The 22,486-nt window shown below is 49.6% G+C and overlaps 2 protein-coding genes across 2 annotated transcripts in view; one reads left to right on the forward strand and one right to left on the reverse strand.

Annotated features, from left to right (window-relative positions):
• Positions 1-22,486, forward strand: part of LOC137675525 (scavenger receptor cysteine-rich type 1 protein M130-like) — a 137,017-nt gene that overhangs the window by 73,371 nt on the left and 41,160 nt on the right.
• On the reverse strand, positions 3,802-21,225 carry LOC137675494 (olfactory receptor 5AP2-like). Its single transcript, XM_068421627.1, has 2 exons — positions 21,153-21,225; positions 3,802-4,814 (listed from the first exon to the last, which is right to left on the reverse strand). The coding sequence occupies exons 1-2, from the start codon at positions 21,223-21,225 to the stop codon at positions 3,802-3,804; spliced, it is 1,086 nt and encodes a 361-aa protein (XP_068277728.1).

A 22,486-nucleotide genomic window follows, 5' to 3' on the forward strand; every position in this document is an offset into this window, starting at 1 on the left:
CAGTTTCCTGCTGTGGCTCCAAAACACCGGGTGCCCCAAGGGCTGGCACCATCTGCCCCTCGCCTCTCCCAGCCTCATGGGGGGACACTCCAGTTCGCCCTAATCTGCCCTTATCTGGGGGCACATGGTGGGTGGGAAGGGGATCTCCTTCACAGAGACACCCCAGGTGCCCGGGCTCCCTCAGCCACTCTGCTCATGGCAGTGGTGCAGCCAGAGAGGACCCAGGCCTCTGGGTGCTGGCAGAGGAGAGGGGACATGGGCACGGGCACACACACACACACAGAGCGTAGCTTTGCTGAAGGGGTTTGTTGGTTGTGAGAGGGAAATGGCCCAGGGATCCCAGGGGATCAGGCGGGGTCATCCAGGGATGATCAACTCCTCAAGCCGCTGGAGGGGGACAGGACAGGGTTGTCACCACCAGTTCCAGTCCTGAAAGACAGAGCCCAACATCACAGAATCACAGAATCAACCAGGTTGGAAGAGACCTCAGGGATCATCGAGTCCAACCGCTGCCCCTACACCACCCTGTCAACTAGACCATGGCACTAAGTGCCATGTCCAGTCTTTTCTTAAACACATTCAGAGATGGTGACTCCACCACCTCCCTGGGCAGCCCATTCCAATGTCTAATAACCCTTTCTGTAAAGAAATTCTTCCTGAAGTCCAACCTGAACCTCCCCTGGCGAAGCTTGAGGCTGTGTCCTCTTGTCCTATCGCTAGTTGCCCGGGAGAAGAGGCCAACTCCCACTTCACTACAACCTCCCTACAGGTAGTTGTAGACTGCACTAAGGTCACCTCGGAGCCTCCTCTGCTCCAGGCTAAACACCCACAGCTCCCTCAGCCATTCCTTGTAGGTCAGACCCTCCAGACCCTTCACCAGCTTGGTCGCCCTCCTCTGGACTCGCTCCAACACCTCAACATCTTTCTTGAAGTGCGGGGACCAGAACTGAACACAGTACTCAAGATGCGGCCTCACCAGTGCCGAGTACAGAGGGACGATCACTTCCCTAGACCGGCTGGCTACACTATTCCTAATAGAGGCCAGGATGCCATTGGCCTTCTTGGCCACCTGGGCACACTGCTGGCTCATGTTTAGCCGGCTGTCGATCAGCACCCCCAGGTCTCTTTCCACCGGGCCGCTTTCTAACCACTCTTCCCCCAGCCTGTAGTGCTGCATGGGGTTGTTGTGGCCCAAGTGTAAGACCCGGCACTTGTTCTTGTTGAACCTCACGCCGTTGGTCTTGGCCCATCTATCTAACCTGTCCAGATCCCTCTGTAGGGCTTTCTACCCTCCAACAGATAGACACTCCCACACAGCTTGGTGTCATCTGCAAATTTGCTGAGGGTGCACTCAATCACCCTCACACTATGTCTAGATCATCTCTAAAGATATTGAACAGCACCGGCCCCAGCACTGAGCCCTGGGGAACACTGCTAGTGACCAGCCGCCAGTTGGACTTTGCCCCATGCACCACCACTCTCTGGGCTCGGCCATCCAGCCAGTTTTTATCCCATGGAAGAGTTCAAATGTGCGCTTGCAACCCAGAATGCCAACTGTATCCTGGGCTGCATCAAAAGAAGCATGGCCAGCAGGTTAAGGGAGGTGATTCTGCCCCTCTGCTCCACTCTCGTGAGACGCCACCTGCAGTACTGCATTCAGCTCTGGGGCCCCCAGCATAAGAAAGACATGAAGCTGTTGGAGTGAGTCCAGAGGAGGCCATGAAGACGATCAGAGGGCTGGAGCACCTCTCCTGTGAGGACAGGCTGAGAGATTTGGGGTTGTTTAGCCTGCAGAAGAGAAGACTCCGGGGAGACCTGCTAACACCTTCCAGTACCTGAAGGGGCTACAGGAAAGCGGGAGAGGGGCTTTTTTCAAGGGCACGGAGTGATAGGACGAGAGGTAACTGAAAGAGGGTAGATTTAGATTAGATATTAGGAATAAATTTTTTCCTGTGAGTGTGGTGAGACACTGGAACAGGTTGCCCTGAGAAGCTGTGGCTGCTCCCTCCCTGGCAGTGTTCAAGGCCAGGCTGGACGGAGCTTGGAGCAACCTGGTCTAGTGGAAGGTGCCCCTGCCCATGGCAGGGAAGGGTGGAACTAGATGATCTTTAAGATCTCTTCCAGCCCAAACCATTCTATGATTCTATGATTTAAAATCAGCATTTGTGTCTAATAGACCCAGTTCTACTGTGAGCTTGTCCCCATAGTCACAGGGAGAAGAGGAGAAAAGACACATGTACTGGTGAGGAAGCTGAAGAGGAGTCAGCAGTGTGTCCTGAAGGCAAAGACAACCAACATACCAGCTCCCATAGCACAGATCACTGAAAAAGTTGAGATCTGAGGAGAACCAGGTCACAATGGTCATCCCTGCCCTGGGCCCTGGATGAATTGGGTAAAGTGTGTTGACCCTGGTGGCCAGTGAAGCCTCACACAGCTGCCCCTTCCCTTACTCATTCCCCAACACGAACATGAATAGTAAAAGTGGGGAAAGTCATGTGTCAAGATAAAAATAGTTTAGTAAGTGAAGGAAAGAGGAAGAAGGAAGAAAGAAAAAAAAAAACCAAACCCTAAAGCCAAAGTAATGTGATGCAAAGGCAATCACTCACCACCTTCCACAAGAGCACCCACGCCCAGGCAGTCCCCAATCAAAAAAACCCTCCCCTCCATTTTTATTGCTGAGCGTGATGCTATATGACATGGAGAATCTGCTTGGTCAGTTCCTGCCACTTTTCCGGGTCATGTCCCCTCCTCACATCTTGTCAGCCCCCAGCCTACTCGCTGGGGGACAGAGTGAGAAACACAGAAGGCCTTGATGCTGTGCAGACACCTTTCAGCAACAGCAACATCACTGGTGTGTTCTCAGCACTGTTTTTGTCACTAATCCAAAGCACAGTACCTTATGGGCTGCCATGAGGAAAATTAACTTCATCCCAGCCAGACCCGGTACACTGGGTCAAAGCTTTCTCATGGGGAAGAAGGGCTGAGGAGGAAAGCCTGATCCTCCAAGGATGAAGGGACTGGGGCAATGGAGCGGGTGTTGCAGTCTCTGTCCAAGATGTAGGGTGAAGAGAGAAGAGGAGCTTGAGCTGGAGCCAGAGGAGCACAGCTGGAGCAGGGCCTTGCTCATTTCTCCAGGAACAGGGGAGGGAAAGGTGAGGGGAGGGAGATCCAGGTGATGGTCTTGTTTTAGCCCTCAGAACAAGGAACTGCTTGTGTCACTCCAGCCTCTCCACCTCCCCTTGCAGCAGGAGAAACAAAGGCTTCCTACTCAGCTGCTCAGCTGCTGCATCCCCAGCTGGTTCCTGAGGCATGCCTGCAACAGGGCCTGGCCAGTGGAGGGGAGAGGAGTGCATGGCTGTAACCTACATGAGCCATGCAACAGAAATGGCCCATTTTTCCTTGGCAGTGCAGTGAAAGTAGACCTTCATTAGTGGCTGACACGTGAGCTTCATGCTCTTGAAATGTGCACGACAGGGGGAGATGACTCCCATCCTGGGAACCCACAGTGAGAAAGATGCCCTCATGGTGGCCCTTGGAAAATATTCACATATTAGGCCAAATATCTTTTCTCATCTCTGCCAGAAAAGAGAAAGCTTGACACTTCAACAGTTCCCACACATAAGGCCACCAAGGTGTTTATTATCAAGGAAAAAGCAAACCCATGACATTTTCAACATTGATTTTTAATCAATGATATTTCTGTCCAAGGACCTTTTGCTTTCTTCCCCTTGCCACTCCCCAAGCAGTCTCAGTGGAATGCAATTCTGAAGAGCCAGCTGGTATCCAGAGCTTTCAAAGGAGCTAGAAGCGTCTTCTGTCTGTGTCACCAAGGTAGCATGAGGTCTGGGTGCAGGCCAGGACTTTCCTGATCATTTTCCTGAGTGCCTCCCTGACCTCCCTGTTCCGCAGGCTGTAGATGAGGGGATTGACCAGGGGCGTGAGGACGGTGTAGAAAAAGGAGAACACTTTGTTGAGCTGCCTCAGCGGGGCTCTTCTAGGCAGCATGTAGACAACAAAGAGGGTTCCATAGAAAATGGTGACGAGAGTGAGGTGAGAGGAGCAAGTGGAGAAGGCCTTCTGCCTGCCTGTGCTGGATGGGATCCTCAGGATGGCAGCTATGATGCACACATAGGAGACCAGTATGAACAGGAAGGGGAAAACTACATCCAAGGTGCCAAATATAAAAGAAACCAATGTGACTGCTCTGGTGTCACTGCAGGCAAGCTCCAGCAATGGGGTAAGATCACAGCAGAAGTGGTCAATTGCCTTGGGGCCACAGAACTGCAACTGGGATAAGAGGACTGTAACCACCACCACCAGCAGTGAACCTCCTAGCCAAGATGCAGCTGCCAGGTGTAAAGAGACCTTCCAGGTCATGAGGCTTGCATAGAGCAGGGGCTGGCATATGGCTAAGTACCGATCATAGGACATGGATGCCAGCAGGTAACACTCGGTAGTCAAAAAGGAACCAAAGAAGTAGAACTGAGCCATGCAGCCGTGTGCAGAGATGCTGCTGTCCCCAGTCAGGAAGCTGGCCAGCAGCCTGGGCAGGATGGTGGAGCTGTAGCAGGTCTCCAAGGAGGACAGATTGCCCAAGAAGAAGTACATGGGGGTGTGCAGATGCTGGTCTGCCACCACCAGCAAAGTGATGAGGCTGTTCCCAAGCACAGTGAATGAGTAGATCACGAGCAAGAGGAGAAAGAGCAGGTTCTGGAGTGTGGGGACGTCACGTATTCCCAGCAGCACAAAATCCATGGATGATGTCCCATTGTCCCTTTCCCCTTCTGCCACGCAATGTTTTATTTCCTCAGGGGCTGCGAGAAAGAAACACATTTCAGCATTTACCTTTGACATTTTTGTGTGCAGGACACTATTCTCTTCACATTACTATTATGTGTTTCCTGCTTCCAGAAATCAGAAAAAATGTTCTTCCCCATGGTTAAAGAGCACTCACCCCAGCAGACCCACTGCAGACTCTAGAGGCAAGCTGCCCAACATAAGTTCTTCTTTCTCACTGGGGAATAAAATCCATGATGTGCATTTGCTCACACAGAAACAGACAAGGTTCCTGTGCCTGGGGGTATGCCCAGGAAGGTGTGTTACATATGTTGAGGATCAACATCCTTCTGCTCTCAGGAAAGACAAAATGTGCCTGAGGAAACAAACCCAAATCTCCAAAAAAAACTCATTGTGTGAAACGTCGTGACAGACACCACCTTTCCTCCAAAGCAAGGGATGGGCAGGGTGAGTGGCCAGAGCTCTCTGAATGTCACAGTTTAAAGCTGGGCTGGCTATTAAACCGGTGGCAGATGGTCACTGTTAACCCCCCAACGCCCCCAGAAGGGGAAGGGAAAGAGAAAAGGGATAGAGATGTCAAAGAAAGACTTACGGGTTGGAAAGTTAAAACCTTTTTAATAAACTATAATAACGAAAAACTGTATTATAATAATAATGGAAATAATCAATTACATACAAATATATACAAAACCAAGATCGAGCTCCCCCGATGTCGGTCACGTCACCACCGGCACTGCAGGGCAGGCTCCGGGAAGGCCCAAACTGGGTCCAGCAATGGTCGGGAACTGGGTTCAGGGATGCACAGATAGGGATCGGGGGCAGCAGGAAAACAGGCAGAGTCCTCTTGGGACGCCGGCCATAGCAGAAGGGGGCGAGACCCTTGTGATCCCCCCACTCTCTACTGAGAATGACGTGTGTGGGATGGAATACCTTCCTTGGTCAGTTCTGGGTCACCTGCCCTGTCCGCTCCTCCCTGCAGGTGCGACCCCCCTTTGGCTCTTCACTCGTAAGCAGGGAGGAATTTAGCAATGACCTTAATTTCTCTGAGAATAAGTACAGCAAGGGCCTTTCTTTGTAACATTCCTACTGGTACCTCAGTGATAACTATAAACTTTAAGCGTCATCAGTCCTGGAAGCAGAGACTGTCTGCAAAACATGCAGTGAGTTTCAGAAAGTGCAGTTACGTAGAAGAGAATTGGCTGAAAGGAAAAATCACTGAAAGGAAAATTGGCCTGGTTTAGGCCCAACCAGGACACTGAAACACTCACATGAGGAGGAATGGATTCCCACCCCACTTCTTCCCCACCACCACACAGGCCCATTTCTTCCATTGCGAAAGGGCAGATCAGGAGTTACTGGCTCAGATGAACAAGGAACTGTGCTGTGGGACTGCCAGGGAGATGCTAAAAACAACACTGTGGGTCAAAATGTAAATAAAAAGTGACACAGAAGTGATCAAAAAAAAGATAGGGAAGGGGCAACTGGGAGCCAACCTAGCCACATGGGAGAGGTTGTGCAGGGAGGAAGGATGGGAGGGAGAAAGAAGACAAATCCAGGCTCTTGTCAGTGGTGCCATGAAGAAAGGGCACAGGGAAATACAGGAAATTCCAGTTAAAGTCCAGGGGATCAAACTCTGCAACAGGTTGCCCAGGGAGGCAAGGCTCCATCCTTGTGGATATTAAAACTCAGCTGGGCATGGTCCTGAGCCACCTGCTCTGGCTGACCCTGTTTTAGGAGGAGTTGGACCAGATGAAATCCTGAGGTGGCTTCCAAGCCCAGCTTCTCTGTTATTCTGTGAATGAGAGCTGCTGGGCTGAACCATTTGCTTCATCTTTTTCCCTCCTCAGCAATGGTTCCTGAGGGCTTTGGGCTCCCTGCCTGCAAATCCCAGCCCAGCAGCAGGACCTCAGCATGGCCAGCTGCGCTCCTGGGGCTCCCTGAGAAAGTGGGACACTGAACAGGGTGTCCTCAGGATGCCTGGGTGTGAGGTGGGACAGGGTCAGGGTCAGGGGCATGGGCAATGCCAGGGACATGCTGCAGCACATGATTGGAGAAAGCTCATGCCCGAGACACACAGCTCTCTGCAAGAGCAGTTCCCTCCAAGGGTCTCACAGCCACCTCTTGGGCTGGAATGCATTTCTGCCAGCGGAGATAATCACAGGAACCGTTCTGAGAGTTTGCCAAAAGCTGCTCAGAATGACCGATACCCCAGCCCTCTCCACTGCACGGGAGTGAGAAAGCTGAGAGGTGCAGAACAAAACCCGACATGATCATAATGCCCAGAGACTGAGAAAACTAACAACAGCAACAACGACGAGAACCAGAACAAGAGAAAAGTGAAAGAGCCCCGTGAGTGACGACGTGAAAGTCACAGGCAGTCGGGCCCCACGCAGCCTGCCCAAATGCTTCACCCACCCAGCCGAGCTGGGAGAGTGTCCCTGGGCTGTCCCTTGGATCTCCCAGTGCAGTGCCAGGGGCTTGGGGGTGTGTGGAGAAGGAGGGAGCTGGGGTAGGAAGAAATGCAGGAAAGGACAAGGCTGAGACTCAGGTCTCTGTGCTCTGATTTCTTCTGTTCAAAGACCCAGCAGACTGACTAATAACAGCCAGCCTTCACCCACCCTTCAGCACACCCAGCACAAACCTGCAGTCCTCACCATCTGCTCTGATGGATCATGCAATGAAGCCCAAAGTCGAGGTCTCACCTTCTGCCTCTTCCCTACCATTTCTAGACTTCTTAAACCTCCCTGCAAACCCTGAGCCAGTGCCTTGTGTTCCTCTGCCATTGTCCCAGCAGCTCCTAAGGTGAGTCTTCAGAAGAACCTCAAGGCTCGCTGCTTTCTGAAGTGTCCCAGGGTTTATGGCACAAACGAGTCTCTGAAGGTTCCTGCTCCAGCGTGTCCCCCCTGAGGATTTGCAGAGAGTAAAAACCATATAATTGACTCCCTGGTGGGGTGGAAGCTCTGAGGTTGTGGGGACTGCATCAACAGCTCCAGGCAGTGATGACATCCTGGAAAAATGATGTAAACTGGGGCAGGGCAACTGAACCAGGGACAGCTCTGAATTTGGTGAGCAGGACAGGAAAGTTCCCACAAATGTCATTCACCTCACTTCCCTGCAGATGACTGCATCTTCATCAACTCACAGAGAACTAGAAATCCTCAGACCTTGAGAGGCAGAGGGGCCTGGCTTGTTGAGAGCTGAAGGCAGCAGAGCAGTTGGTATGTCCTTCCAGACAGGATTCCTCTCTCCAGCACAGGGGGTGCACAGGGGCCTCCCTCGCTCTTTACTAGCCAAGGGGAGCAAGTGGGCATGACTCCTGCCAGTCCTGTTGGACATGTGGCTCAGGAGAACCATCTCCTCTGCCTCTGCGCTGGCTGGAAAGGCAGGAGAGGGAGGTCCAGTGGACACAGACATTTGTGCTGTTGCTCCTAGAGACAAGAGGTGACTCAGAGTTTATCTTGGGAGCCTCACACTGAAATGTAAATGCTGGGGCTCCAAGTCCAAGCTGGACATATGCACTCCTCATCCTGTTGGTGATGGTCGAGGAAGAGGGGGAACTCTTCTGCCAGCACAGTTTATGCCCTTTCTTTGGACACTGAATGCTTTTGGTATGTTTCTCTGCTCCCTGCAGAGATTGCAGATACTCAAAGGCATCAGTAATGACCCCAGGAACCCATGACCAGGCTATCCCATCCCATTTCTGTTTGTCAGCTCCCATCTGCGTGGTGTTTACCTGACAGCTGGACCCCTCCATTCCCATCTAATTCAGCTGCTAACGAAGCCCTCAGTGGGCTGCATCAGCTCACTGCTTCCGAAACTGGGCTGCACAAGTTGCACTCAGGCCATTGTGCGTGGTGGCAATGGAGACAAGCTTCTTTCCTGCTCTTGGCTTCCACCTGGCTGTCTCATCTGGAGGAAAGTCCACCTGATGAGCCACTAATTTAAGATGCTACTTATATTCTTTGAATGTAAGAATATTCTTTGGTTTGCTATATCAAAAATATATGATGTTCTTTGAAGTGTTAGAAATGTATAGAAATATGTTATACATCTTTTTGATACACCTTGAAATGTTATAGCAAATAATAAATATATACATATCTGTATTTATATACACATATGTATAAAGAATATACATGGTTGTGTTACATTCTTTGGTATGTTACCAGTCTCTAAATAGTCACCATCATTAGCAGGCACCTCAGCTACCAGGGCTGAATACACGCATTGAAGGCAGCTCCGATTTGTCACACTCTTTCAGCTTTTTAAAGAGAGTTTTGGCCTTTACATAGCCAAAAGTTGGTCTAAGCCACACATACACCTCCTGGTTGGTCTGTCCAGCCCAGGAGCAACAAAGCTAGTAGTTTCCCCCTCACCGAACAATCTGCTGTGTTAAATCATGCTCAAGGTTTTTGACATACACCCATGATTATTTTAGGTAGCTTAGGGGGAGGGATGGGGAGGGGGAAATTCGGCCCTCCTGCTCCCCAGGTTTTCTTGAATAAACTAGAGTTTTGTGCCCTTGCACATCACTACTGACGTCCAAGAGAGCAGCTCAACTCCCTCCCTCGCATGCACTCAGGGTGTGGGATGTCACCAAGTGCTCCCAGACGTTCGGATGGACCTGAGGGCGTAGCATGAGCCTTTCCCATCTCCACACTCAGAGATCTGTCTCTGGGAGATGCTACAGCTGGCAAGAGTGCTGTGGCCCAGGATGGCAAGACTGCAGAGACACAAACCTTGACAGTGGGACCTCCTACCCATGGCATCACCCTTCCCATCACTGGCAGTGTAAGGCATTTGTCTTTCTGGACATCCCCAGAGGTGTGTGTGGCCTTTGAAAGGCCATGAGCCATCACTGAATCCCTGTGGAAATACAGGAGGCCTGAGGGGGTTAGCTCACATCCCCTGAACCACTGAAAACAGCCACAAGCTGTTGCTGGGAGCTTCCCCTACATTTTGCTACAGAGAGGCTGGATCCTGCAGGGAGTTACTTGTCCTCAGACAAACAGATCAAAGCAGAAAGAGGAATTCATTCACTACTTCCCATTGTCAGGCAGATGTCCAGCCACTCTCTTGGGCAGGAGGGCCCCAGCATGCAAAAAGTTTATTTGGGAATAGGATCATTATTACCATGAGCATCCCTTCTTCCCCCTCCTTTCCCTGAGCTTTTATTGCTGAGCGCGATGTCACGTGGTAGGGAAGATCTGTTAAAGAAAATCGGCAGAGTCCGGGTCTCTAGGTTTGCTGGTTTTATTAAAAAAACTCAGAGTTTGACCACCACCGCAGTGAATGGTACCTGACTCAAATTCACTATCGGTTTATATAGAAAACAATAAGCAATTACTTCATAAACTTTTCAGAAGCTTCTCTTAAAATTCTACTAGCTATTTCAATTCCTCTTTCTTCCTTCGTCAAGAGTCCACAAAAGTCCATTGTCAGGAGTCCACAAAAGTCCATTATTTTCCATTGGTCAGCTGATCTTTATGTTCTGGTTCCACTTCGACTCCGGTCGACACCCCGTCCTTAATGTTCTTGCTGTGATTAGTGTCCCATCTTGATCCGGGTCGACCAGAGTCTGGTTTCCACTGCCAGCGTCTCCTAAGTATTAACCTAAAATAGCTGAAGTCTATTTAGAACTTTATTTCTATTAATGTTTATTTCTAAGTATCCTATATTTCTTTTAAGGTAAAGAAAAGGTTAGCCATACATCCCCTTTACTAAAACCATCAGAAGGTAATACTTCTAGGCCTACTCCTGCTTAGCTCCTCATTAAGCTTTGATTGATGATTTGTTCAGTCATAGGTCAGGATTACATAAGGAGCTTTGAGAACAATATCCATGGATGGTGAAAGCCCACCTGTGTTTATCAGATTGACTTATATTTATTATTCTATTCTTAATTCATGAGAACTTCTATAACAATTTATGTGAAAATTTCTACAACAGCCAGCCCCCAGGCAGCCCTGAGCCAGAGTGCAGGTGCCTGAGCTGGGATGAGGTGCAAGAGACTGGAAAACAGCTCATCAAGAGGAGGCGATGGGAGAAGGTACAGTGCGTGTGGCACCTGGGATTAACTGACACCCTCAGTTTTGTGTCTGGATCAGCGCTGTACTGGCAGGTGGACTGACCCCAGTTCAGAGCAGGAATTGTTGTTACTAACCCTGGGTGTCAGAGGGCTCTTCCTGCTCTCTCCTCCCCGGTGGGACCTGAGCACACGACTGCCCTGCCTGCTCCTGCCCTGGTGCGCTGGGACCTTGGAGATGTTGTAGGTAACCACAGACGGTTGTATTAAGTTGATCCTTAATTGCTTCCTGGGTGTGAAAACTGTACATGAATTTAATCTTGTGTCTGGCATTTGGAAAGAAGTGCCACCCGTTTGGTGAAAAAAAAAAAAAAGAAAAAAAGAAAAAAAAGAAAAAAAAAGAAAGGTAGTGGTTTCCAAGGAATTAAATCCGTTTTAAGGAGCAGGTAGGTTATCTGTGGCAGAGCTAGGACCTGGAGTGAGATTACCATGCTTAGTCTTACCACTCTAGAGTATTAAAGACATTTCCTTGAAACACTTCCCCAAGATAACAAGACCTGACTCTCTGAAATAGCCATTTTCCTAGAAGCTGCATCCGAGCTAAGTCAGATGAGGGAGTCCTGCCTGCTGTCAGTCACTGAGGCTGATGACAAGTCACCAGCAGTTTTGGCAAGGACAGAACAAGCCTGTGTACTGATTGTCTTCAGGTTTTGCAGGTTGTAGGTTTGGCAGGACCGATTGTGTCGTTAATGTGACGGTAATGGCAAAACCTACAGGCATCTGTGTAGCACGTGTGGGATTTTAGATGATTTGCAAGCGTTTAATGTTCTGTTGAGCTACGGGATTTATAGTGTCATCAGAAGAAAGTGAAAACCAAGAAGATGAGGATGGTGAAGATACTCAAAAGTGTTATAACCTTGTCCTGGTTTTGGCTGGAATAAAGTTAATTTTCTTCCGAGTAGCTGGTGTAGTGCTGTGCTTTGGATTTAGAGTGAGAATGCTGTTGATAACTCACTGATGTTTTAGTTGTTGCTAAGCAGTGTTTATACCAAGTCTAGGACTTTCCTGCTTCTCACGCTGCCCTGCCAGCAGGGGCTGGGAGTGCACGAGAAGCTGGGAGGGAACACAGCAAGGACAGCCTGCCCAAATGAACCAAAGGAGTATTCCATACCATATGACGTCATGGCCAGTATATAAAGTGGGGGGAGTTGGCTGGGGGACACCGCAGCTCGGGGATTGGCTGGGCATCAGTCAGCGGGAGGTGAGCAATCTTATTGTGCGTCATTTGTTTGTATATTCTATTATTGTTATTAATTTTTATTTTCCTTTCCTTTTCTGTCCTATTAAACTGTCTCCCTCCTCTGCTTTTGGGTGGGGGTTAATAATTCCCTCCTATGGCTCTCCCTGCAAAGGGGCGAGTGACTTCCCCCATCACCCTCCTATGTTTTGGGGGCTTTGGCTTTGGGGCACTAATGCCTACAAAACTCTACCTCTGTGGTGGGCAGGCCCTTGTGCCATGGCAGGTCTGGCTCCCCGTGCATTTCGGTCCAAGGATTTAACATTTAACTCTCTACACTACCATCACCCTGTACGTCGTCAGAGCAGAGTGTCTCACCCCTTAGTAACTAGCCCAATACAGTTTCATGAGCTTGGACGTGCCATGTTTCCAACCGTGGGTGTTGCTGAACCCGAATGAGCTATTGTTAACATTTCCAGCACCCTTGAAACTACCCAAAATGCTACTGTAGGTGCTTTAAGGGACGTAGATTCCAAAATCAATTCGCTCTCAGCATTGGCTGTCCAAAGTTGCTGGGCCTTGGACTATCTTTGAGCCTCACAAGGAGGTGTTTGTGTGTTAATAAATATGACCTGCTGCTTTTACGCTAACAAATCTGCCCTTCTCACAAGGCAGGGTGCTGGGCCGGAAGAGGGGGCTGGGTGTGTGGCCAGATGGGTTGTCCTCTTTCGCTCCGAGATATTTTTCAGCTGGCCTCTCTGCTCAGACACTCCCTGCCCCTTGATGGGGCCTGCCTGAAGATAGACAACAGCGGAAACGGGACCAGACTGGGGCAGGCTCTGAGCAGCAGCTCCACAAAGTGGTCCAAGAAACTAAGCAAGTCATCACCTTAGTGTGTAGGGTAGTATGGTTTGTGCTGGCAGGGGCTGTCCTTGGCCTCCACTTCATGCCGTGCTCTGGAGAGTTCATGGTGGCCCATAAAGCCTGAATCTGACTCTCCCTCTGGGTTAATTTTCCACCCTGGTGGCAGAGCCATGGTGTCCTGTTTTGGCCTAAACCAGGCCAATTTTCCTTTCAGTGATTTTTACTTTCAGCTAAGTCTCTTCTAAGTAACTGCACGAAATGAAAGTAGCTGCATGTTTTGCAGACAGTCTCTGCTTCCAGGACTGATAACGCTCGAAGTTTGTAGTTATCACTGAGGCACCGGTAGGGATGTTATGCAGAAAGGCTCTTGCTGTACTTATTGTTAGAGAAACCAAGGTCACTGCTAAATTCCTCACCGCTTACGAGTGAAGAGCCAAAGGGGGGGTCGCACCTGCAGGGAGGAGCGAACAGGGCAGGTGACCCAAAATTGACCAACGAAGGGATTCCATCCCATACATGCCATTCTCAGGATAAAGCGGGGGGATCACGAGGGTCTCGCTCTCTTGCCCCTTCTGCCCCTTCCCTTGCTTCCTCTGCTGTGTTTGGGTGCTGCTGCTGCTTCGGGCTGCTTCTGCGGCTTGAGCCTTTGGTCAGCGTCCAAGGAGGACTCGGTCTGTTTTCCTGCTGCCCTTGATCTCGATCCGTGCATCCCTGAACCCAGTTCTCGACCGTTGCTGGGCCCAGCCTGGGCCTTCCCGGAGCCTGCCCTGCAGTGCCGGTGGTGACGTGGCCGACACCGGGGGAGCTCGATCTTGGTTTCGTATATATTTGTATATATTTGCTTATTCCAATATTATTATTGTACTCTTTTTCATTATTATAGTTTATTAAAACTGTTTTAACTTTCCAACCCTTAAGTCTCTCTCCCTTTTCCCTTTCCCTTTCCCTTCGGGTGGGGGGGGGAGGGTTAACAGAGAGCATCTGCCACAGGTTTAACAGCCGGCCCAGCTTTAAACCGTGACAGATTTATTGGCACCCAACGTGGGGCTCGAGAGAAGCTCTGACAGGTTGCTCTGATATGTCAAATCCCAGCTCCGGCGGGAGGACACCTGGAGAGCTCAGCTGAGAGAGTATTAAATTCTTCCTTTGAGATTTACGAGGGGTTGGAAATTAAAACAGACAGCTAAGATGATAATATCATTTTTGAATGCTGTGTTATCTCGTCTTTTTTATAGAGTTTCTTTCACAGTTCAGTATTGCAATGATGCCTTACCTGCCGTGGGCACTGTGTTATTGCTTGCTTCTTATGAATGTTTACATGCGGTTTAGCAAGGGGCACTGGTCGAAATGTATTGTTTTGGTATGGGGTTTGATACTGATTGTGGAGGCTTGGTTAAGTGAGAGGGGGCATGATTTCATGCCACTGAGCAGTCTGAGCAATCCAGGCTTTGAGCAAGAGTTAGGCCCAGAGCGAGTCACCTTGGACTCTCCTTGAACACTGCAAAAATGCAACAAAACAAGAGCTTGGCAGCTGTAACAAACAGATAAAAGAAACAGGAAAAGGGGAGGGGGTGCTCATCCCTCTGTGTATCTAAATATATAGACCAATCATATATGCTACTAGTACGCGTGGACAGCAAGGCTTTACCAATGGAAACGCGGGCTTTGGTGCATGATCAGCGTGCTCTCTGCTTAGAGTCTATATATATCCTGTACGTGTAATCATTAAACGGAGAACTTCCATACTCATATTGGGATTGTGTCGTTACTCCGGAACCGTCGCCCAGCACCCGTGAGCCGCGCCCTCGACTTTCCCCTTTTCTTCAACTGATTTATGCTGTGATAAACTGGGCAGTTACTATTCGGATCTCTTATCTCTATGACACAATGATGGGCAGCTTTAATCGCGAATCGGTAGCAGCGACTTCATCTGCACGCTCCGGGCGTCATTTAGCTGATTTTGTTAATGATTGCCCTTTCAATTTGACTTCCGGAAATAGTACCTTCCCCTTTTCTGCCAAGCTGATTCCACTAGATTTTGTGAAATTCGGATGGTGCTGTCTAGGTGGCATGTTTTTATTTTCGGTTGTCCTAAATGTGTTTCTGATGTAGGATAAGATTAAATATAGGTGCAGGGACGGGTGTAGGTGTTATGCAGCCACCTAGATCCTACAGGCTGCCACTACAGCCACTAAATCCACTGAAACCTCAGCAGCCTGCACCGCAGCTGCTACACCCCCCAAGATGGCCACTGCAGCTACTCAGACTCTAGCGAGTCTCAGCACTCCCACGACAGCCACTGCATCTACTCAGACCCCAGCATCCACCGAATCTGTACCAATCGCCCCTGTAACCTGGAAGAAATACCGAAAGAAATCAGCTCATGAAGAGAAGGATGATGACTCGGAGCCTTCTAAGGCAGAGCCATCACATGACCCAGGTGAGGGCCCTTCTCAGTCAGAGTCAGGGCCCGACACAGATGGGGGTTTCCTTGATTGTCTTTTTAAAGCAGACCCATCACAGAAGAAAGGTCCTTCTAAAGCAGAACTATCACAGGAGGAGGACTCGAACGTAGAGATAACCTACCACTCCTTATCCCTGAAGGATCTGAGAAATATAAGGAAAGATTTCAGCTGTTATGATGGTGAGCCAATTATTACCTGATTGCTCCGATGCTGGGATAATGGGGCGGATAGCATGGAATTAGATGGCAGAGAAGCCAGACAGTTGGGATCCCTGTCCAGAAACGGTGGTATTGGTAAGGTGCTTGCAAGAAGGTCAAACACTATCAGTCTCTGGAGGCGACTCTTGTCAGCTGTAAAGAGCAGGTATCCCTACAAAGATGATGTTATGAGCCACCTAAGCAAATGGACCACTATAGAAAAAGGTATTAACTACCTTAGAGAACTGGCTGTGCAAGAGAGTATTTATAGACACCCACGGGACATTGTAGATCCTGTAAATCCTGATGAAGTGGAATGCAACCGATCCATGTTCCGGAAGGTTGTGAAGAATGCTCCACCGACACATACCCATACATTGTCAATATTAGTCTGGGGAGAAGATGCTATGGCACGACCTAGTGTGGGCGAAATGGCTAACTGTATGCGACAGTATGAAGATAGTATTTCTTCCCCACTGCAGGCCCGCATCTCAGCTGTGGAAAAACTGACGAAGGAAAACAAGGACTCATTTAAACAACTGTCAGACAAACTGTCCAGGATAGAGAATAAACTTGACTCTCTACCTACACAGGCCCGCGTTGCAGCCGTTAGGAGAAAACGCCCTCCTACAGGACCGGCTCAAAGGAAACGGAACACGTCACGAGGTATACTGTGGTTTACCCTGCGTGATTATGGGGAGGACATGAGCAGATGGCATGGACAACCTACCAGTATCCTACAGGCACGAGTACGTGAGTTGCAAGCTAAAAGGAATACCAGAGAGAATTTTCCTAGGAGGATGACTGCTCCAGTTACCAGTGAGCAGGACCCCAGTCAGGGGAGATGGGCCTCAAATCCCTTTTTCCCAAGTGTGAATAGGAGAAATGAAGGTCCAGTCCCTGTAAGCAGCACGAATCCTTTTCTTAATTAGGGGGGCCCTGCCTCCAGCCAGGTGGAGGAGAGGGACAACCAAGTTTATTGGACTGTGTGGATTCGATGGCCTGGCACATCAAAACCACAAAGGTATTGAGCCTTGGTAGACACTGGTGCACAGTGCACCCTAATGCCATCGGATCATAAAGGGGCAGAATCTATCAGTATTTCAGGAGTAACAGGAGGATCTCAAGTGTTATCTGTATTGGAGGCCGAAGTGAGCCTAACTGAAAATGAACGGAAAAAGCATCCCATTGTGACTGGCCCAGATGCTCCATGCATCCTTGGCATAGACTACCTCAAGAGAGGGTATTTTAAGGACCCAAAAGGGTATAGATGGGCCTTTGGTATAGCAGCTGTAGAGACTGAGGACATTAAACAGCTGTCTACCTTGCCTGGCCTCTCAGAGGATCCTTCTGTTGTGGGGTTGCTGAAGGTTGAAGAACAACAGGTGCCAATTGCTACTACCACGGTGCACCGACGACAATATCGCACCAATCAAGACTCCCTGATCCCCCATTCATAAACTGATTAGACAATTAGAAAATCAAGGAGTGATTGGCAAGACTCGCTCACCCTTTAATAGTCCTATATGGCCAGTGCAAAAGTCTGATGGAGAATGGAGATTAACTGTGGACTATCGTGGCCTAAATGAAGTTACGCCACCGCTGAGTGCTGCTGTGCCAGACATGCTAGAACTTCAATACGAACTGGAGTCAAAGGCAGCCAAGTGGTACGCCACCATAGACATTGCTAATGCATTTTTCTCTATTCCTTTGGCACCAAAGTGCAGGCCACAGTTTGCTTTTACCTGGAGAGGTATCCAGTATACCTGGAATCGACTGCCCCAGGGGTGGAAACACAGTCCTATTATTTGCCATGGACTGATCCAGACTGTACTAGAAGAGGGTGGAGCTCCAGAACATTTTCAATACATTGATGACATCATTGTATGGGGTGATACAGCAGCAGAAGTTTTTGACAAAGGGGAGAAAATAATCCAAATTCTTCTGAAAGCTCATTTTGCCATAAAAAGAGGCAAGGTCAAGGGACCTGCCTGGGAGATCCAGTTTTTAGGGATTAAATGGCAAGATGGGCGTCGCCAGATCCCGATAGAGGTGATCAACAAAATAACAGCTATGTCCCCACCAACTAACAAAAAGGAAACACAAGCCTTCTTAGGCGTTGTGGGTTTCTGGAGAATGCATATTCCAGATCACAGCCAGACTGGACGCCCTCTTTATCAAGTGATCAGAAAGAAAAATGATTTTCAGTGGGGCCTGAACAACGACAGGCTTTTGAACAGATTAAACAAGAGATTGTGCATGCAGTAGCCCTTGGACCAGTCCGTACGGGACAAGATGTTAAAAATGTGCTCTACACCTCAGCTGGGGACAATGGTCCTACCTGGAGCCTCTGGCAGAAAGTACCAGGGGAGACTCGAGGTCGACCCCTAGGATTTTGGAGTCGAGGATACAGGGGTTCTGAGGCCAATTACACCCCAACTGAAAAAGAGATACTGGCAGCATATGAAGGAGTTAGAGCTGCCTCAGAGGTAATCGGTACTGAAGCACAGCTTCTCCTAGCACCCCGATTACCAGCACTAGGCTGGATGTTCAAGGGTAAGGTTCCTACTACTCATCATGCAACTGATGCTACATGGAGTAAATGGATTGCATTAATTACACAGAGGGCTCGAATAGGAAACCCTAATCGCCCAGGAATCTTAGAAGTGATCATGGACTGGCCAGAAGGCAAAGACTTCGGAATGCCACCAGAAAAGGAGGTGACACGTGCTGAAGAAGCCCCAACATATAATGAACTACCAGAGGATGAGAAGCAGTATGCCCTGTTCACCGATGGCTCCTACCGTCTTGTAGGAAAGCATCGGAAGTGGAAAGCTGCTGTATGGAGTCCCATACGACGAGTCACAGAAGCCACAGAAGGACAAGGTGAATCGAGTCAAGTCACAGAGGTAAAAGCCATCCAGCTGGCTTTAGACATTGCTGAACGAGAAAAGTGGCCAAGGCTGTATCTTTATACTGACTCATGGATGGTGGCAAATGCCTTGTGGGGATGGTTAAAGCAGTGGCAGCGAAGCAACTGGCAGCACAAAAGTAAACCTATTTGGGCTGCTGACTTGTGGCAAGATATTGCTGCTCGGCTAGAGAAACTAGTCGTGAAGGTACATCATGTAGATGCTCACATGCCTAAAAGTCGGGCAACTGAGGAACATCAAAACAACCAACAAGCGGATCAAGTGGCTAAAGTGTTCCAAATAGATTTGGACTGGGAACATAAAGGTGAACTATTTTTAGCTCAGTGGGCTCATGACACTTCAGGTCATCAAGGGAGAGATGCAACATACAGATGGGCTCGTGACCGAGGGGTGGACTTAACCATGGACTCTATTGCACAGGTTATCCATGACTGTGAGATGTGTGCCACAATTAAGCAAGCCAAACGGTTAAAACCTCTGTGGTATTGGGGGCGGTGGTTGAAATATAAATACGGGGAGGCCTGGCAAATTGACTATATCACACTCCCTCAGACCCGCCAGGGTAAACGCTATGTGCTTACCATGGTGGAGGCGACCACCGGATGGCTGGAAACATACTCTGTGCCCCATGCCACTGCCCGGAACACTATTCCGGGCCTCGAAAAGCAAATCTTGTGGCGACACGGCACGCCAGAGAGAATTGAGTCGGACAATGGGACTCATTTCAAAAACAGTCTCATAGACAACTGGGCCAAAGAGCATGGCATCGAATGGGTATATCACATCCCCTATCATGCACCAGCCTCTGGGAAATTGAACGGTATAATGGGCTGTTAAAAACTACCCTGAAAGCAATGGGGGGTGGAACCTTTAAAAACTGGGATAAGCATTTGGCACAAGCTACCTGGTTAGTTAACACCAGGGGATCTATCAATCGAGCTGGCCCTGCTCAGTCAGACCTTCTACATACAGTAGAAGGAGATAAAGTCCCTGTGGTGCATGAAAGGAATCTATTGGGAAAAACTGTCTGGATTCTTCCTGTAACGGGCAAAGGTAAACCCATTCGTGGGATTGCTTTTGCTCAGGGACCTGGATGTACTTGGTGGGTGATGTTGCAAGATGGTGAAGTCCGATGTGTCCCTGAAGGTGATCTGATTCTGGGTGAGAATACTTAATTCTGAACTGTATGATGTTAATTGCTGTATAATACTAACAGTGTTTGTAAGTGTCTTTCAGGTTAAGACAGTGATGACGAGACCGGAGCTAACCTCATCAAGTGGCGTCCAGTAACCTCCTCAAGACTGACATCTTTAACCTGCAACCCGTGGGCACGAACCATGACAAAACCGTGTCTCCTGCCCTGAGAGACTGCTAGCCAGATGTAAACCCACAATCCTGAACTAAATGAACTTAATGAACCTTGTATAGAGATGAATCATAAACTAGTGATATCTGTATATATATTTGAAAATGAAAAGGTAGTGGTGATCTGAGTATGACGTGAATGGTATGGAATAAGGGGTGGAATGTCCTGGTTTGGCCTAAACCAGGCCAATTTTCCTTTCAGTGGTTTTTACTTTCAGTCTCTTCTAAGTAACTGCACGAAATGAAAGTAGCTGCATGTTTTGCAGACAGTCTCTGCTTCCAGGACTGATAACGCTCGAAGTTTGTAGTTATCACTGAGGCACCGGTAGGGATGTTATGCAGAAAGGCTCTTGCTGTACTTATTGTTAGAGAAACCAAGGTCACTGCTAAATTCCTCCCTGCTTACGAGTGAAGAGCCGAAGGGGGGGTCGCACCTGCAGGGAGGAGCGGACAGGGCAGGTGACCCAAAATTGACCAACGAAGGGATTCCATCCCATACACGCCATTCTCAGGATAAAGCGGGGGGATCATGAGGGTCTCGGCCCTTCTTCTGCCCTTCTTCTGCCCCTTCCCTTGCTTCTTCTGCTGTGTTTGGGTGCTGCTGCTTCTTCGGGCTGCTTCTGCGGCTTGAGCCTTTGGCCAGTGTCCAAGGAGGACTCGGTCTGTTTCCCTGCTGCCCTTGATCTCGATCCGTGCATCCCTGAATCCAGCTCTCGACCGTCGCTAGGCCCAGCCTGGGCCTTCCCGGAGCCTGCCCTGCAGTGCCGGTGGTGACGTGGCCGACATCGGGGGAGCTCGATCTTGGTTTTGTATATATATTTGTATGTATTTGCTTATTCCAATATTATTATTATACTCTTTTTCATTATTATAGTTTATTAAAACTGTTTTAACTTTCCAACCCTTAAGTCTGTCTCCCTTTTCCCTTTCCCTTTCCCTTCGGGTGGGGGGGGGAGGGTTAACAGAGAGCATCTGCCACAGGTTTAATAGCCGGCCCAGCTTTAAACCGTGACACATGGGCAGGCCAGCCAGCATGGGACCTCCAAGGGAAGCCCCTCTCCTGCATGAAGCAGCTCCAGTGAGAAGGGGCACCTGCGAGCCAGGATGTCCAAGGCTATGGAAAGTGGAGCTGGAGCACCAGGAACTTCCCCTTCAAGCCTTAAGCTGCCTGGACCACGAGCATCCTTCTCCTGAGGAAGAAAGGTCCCTTCCCCACTAGTGGAGCAAGCTGTTGGAAGCTCCCTGGAAGAAGTTTTACAGGGAACATACACAAATTGAGCTGCTTAATCTTCTTCTGTTTATTATTGTTGATGCAGAAGATCTGGGACTGGCGGGTGGTCATTGTGCCTTGCATCTTCCCGTGAACCCGTACGTGGTATATACAGGTGTCCTCTGGGTTTCCCCAGTGGCTCTGCACTTGGAATTTGATGTAGTGGAAGGTCCTGGGAAGCTCCTTCTGTACAGAAATGGGCAAGACATCATTATGCAGGTGGCCAGAGCCACAGCACATCGATGGAAACCTCTGCCCACGCTCTCCCTGCTGAGGACCAAACCACAGCCCTGACAAAGGAGGAAGCAAGGACAAGCAGACCTGCCTTTGCCAGAGCCACGGAGGAGCCTTCTGTGCCTAGAAAGCAAAGGCTCCCCTGCGGGGGCTCTTTCCCTTCCCACTGCTGCTTTCTCTGGACGACCCGAAGGGAAAGGAGAGCCCTTCCAAAGGTGGGGCAGCTGCCTCAGCCAGCCAGCAAAGCCCTGTTTGCTCTCCTCTTGCTGTCTTCCCCGCAGGCGCAAGGAGCGTGGGAGAGCAGAGGCTGGCTGGGCTGATCCTCCGCACTCTTTCCTCCAAGGACTGGCAGGCAACTCTGCCTTCCTCCCTGGGCACCCTGCCCACATGCTCTTGCTGTACCTGCACATCAAGGTCTGAGCAATCTCCTAGTGCAGGTCGTAGGTGAACATCCCCAGGAGAGTTTCTGCCGTTGCCTCATCCAGTCCCTCAAAGACAAGAGACGATGGGAGCAGGTCAGGCTCGAGCAGGGTGTCAGAAAAAGGCCACACCAAGGTGGAAACTGGGAACCCTTCCCCACCTCCCTTGGCTCTGGCCACACGTCTTTGACATCCAGGGCATCCACCCAAGGATGCACCGCTTGCTCTATCCTGAAAATAGGACCCGTGATAGGTGGGATGGCAGCGCGTGAGGGTCCAGTATATTTGTCCAGTTTGCAATAATCTGCCGCCAAACGCCTGGTGCTGTTAGATTTACAGACTGGCCACACAGGGGAGTTACAGGGAGAATGAGTTTTGTGAATAATGCCCCGTCATTCTATATCCTGAATAAGTGTAGTTATGCCTAGTGCAGCTTCAGAGCTAATACGATATTGTCATGCATGAGCCAAGGCACAACGCTGGGTAATGCAGGTGCAGCCCGTAACAGAACAGCAGTAGATCCCTCTGTTGGTATTACATCTATAGGGATGATGGAGTTCTGGGTCTGAAGGTTTGGCACCCAATCCATTTGCCGCAGGACAGGCAAACCCTGTGGGGAGACGCTGACATGGAGACAACGGCCGTGTCACAATGGGCAGCAGTGGCCGTGTCACTGTGAT

This window comes from Nyctibius grandis, chromosome 34 (genome assembly GCF_013368605.1).
Source record: "Nyctibius grandis isolate bNycGra1 chromosome 34, bNycGra1.pri, whole genome shotgun sequence".
Classification (NCBI taxonomy): Eukaryota; Metazoa; Chordata; class Aves; order Nyctibiiformes; family Nyctibiidae; genus Nyctibius; species Nyctibius grandis.

Bases quoted from the DNA above. Each gene is read 5' to 3' on its own strand.
- LOC137675494 (XM_068421627.1), bottom strand. From the start codon at position 21,225: ATGACCACCCGCCAGTCCCAGATCTTCTGCATCAACAATAATAAACAG. The intron at 4,815-21,152 runs GTATGTTCCCTG...TCTTTCTCGCAG, and splicing joins GATTAAGCAGCTCAATTTGT to CCCCTGAGGAAATAAAACAT.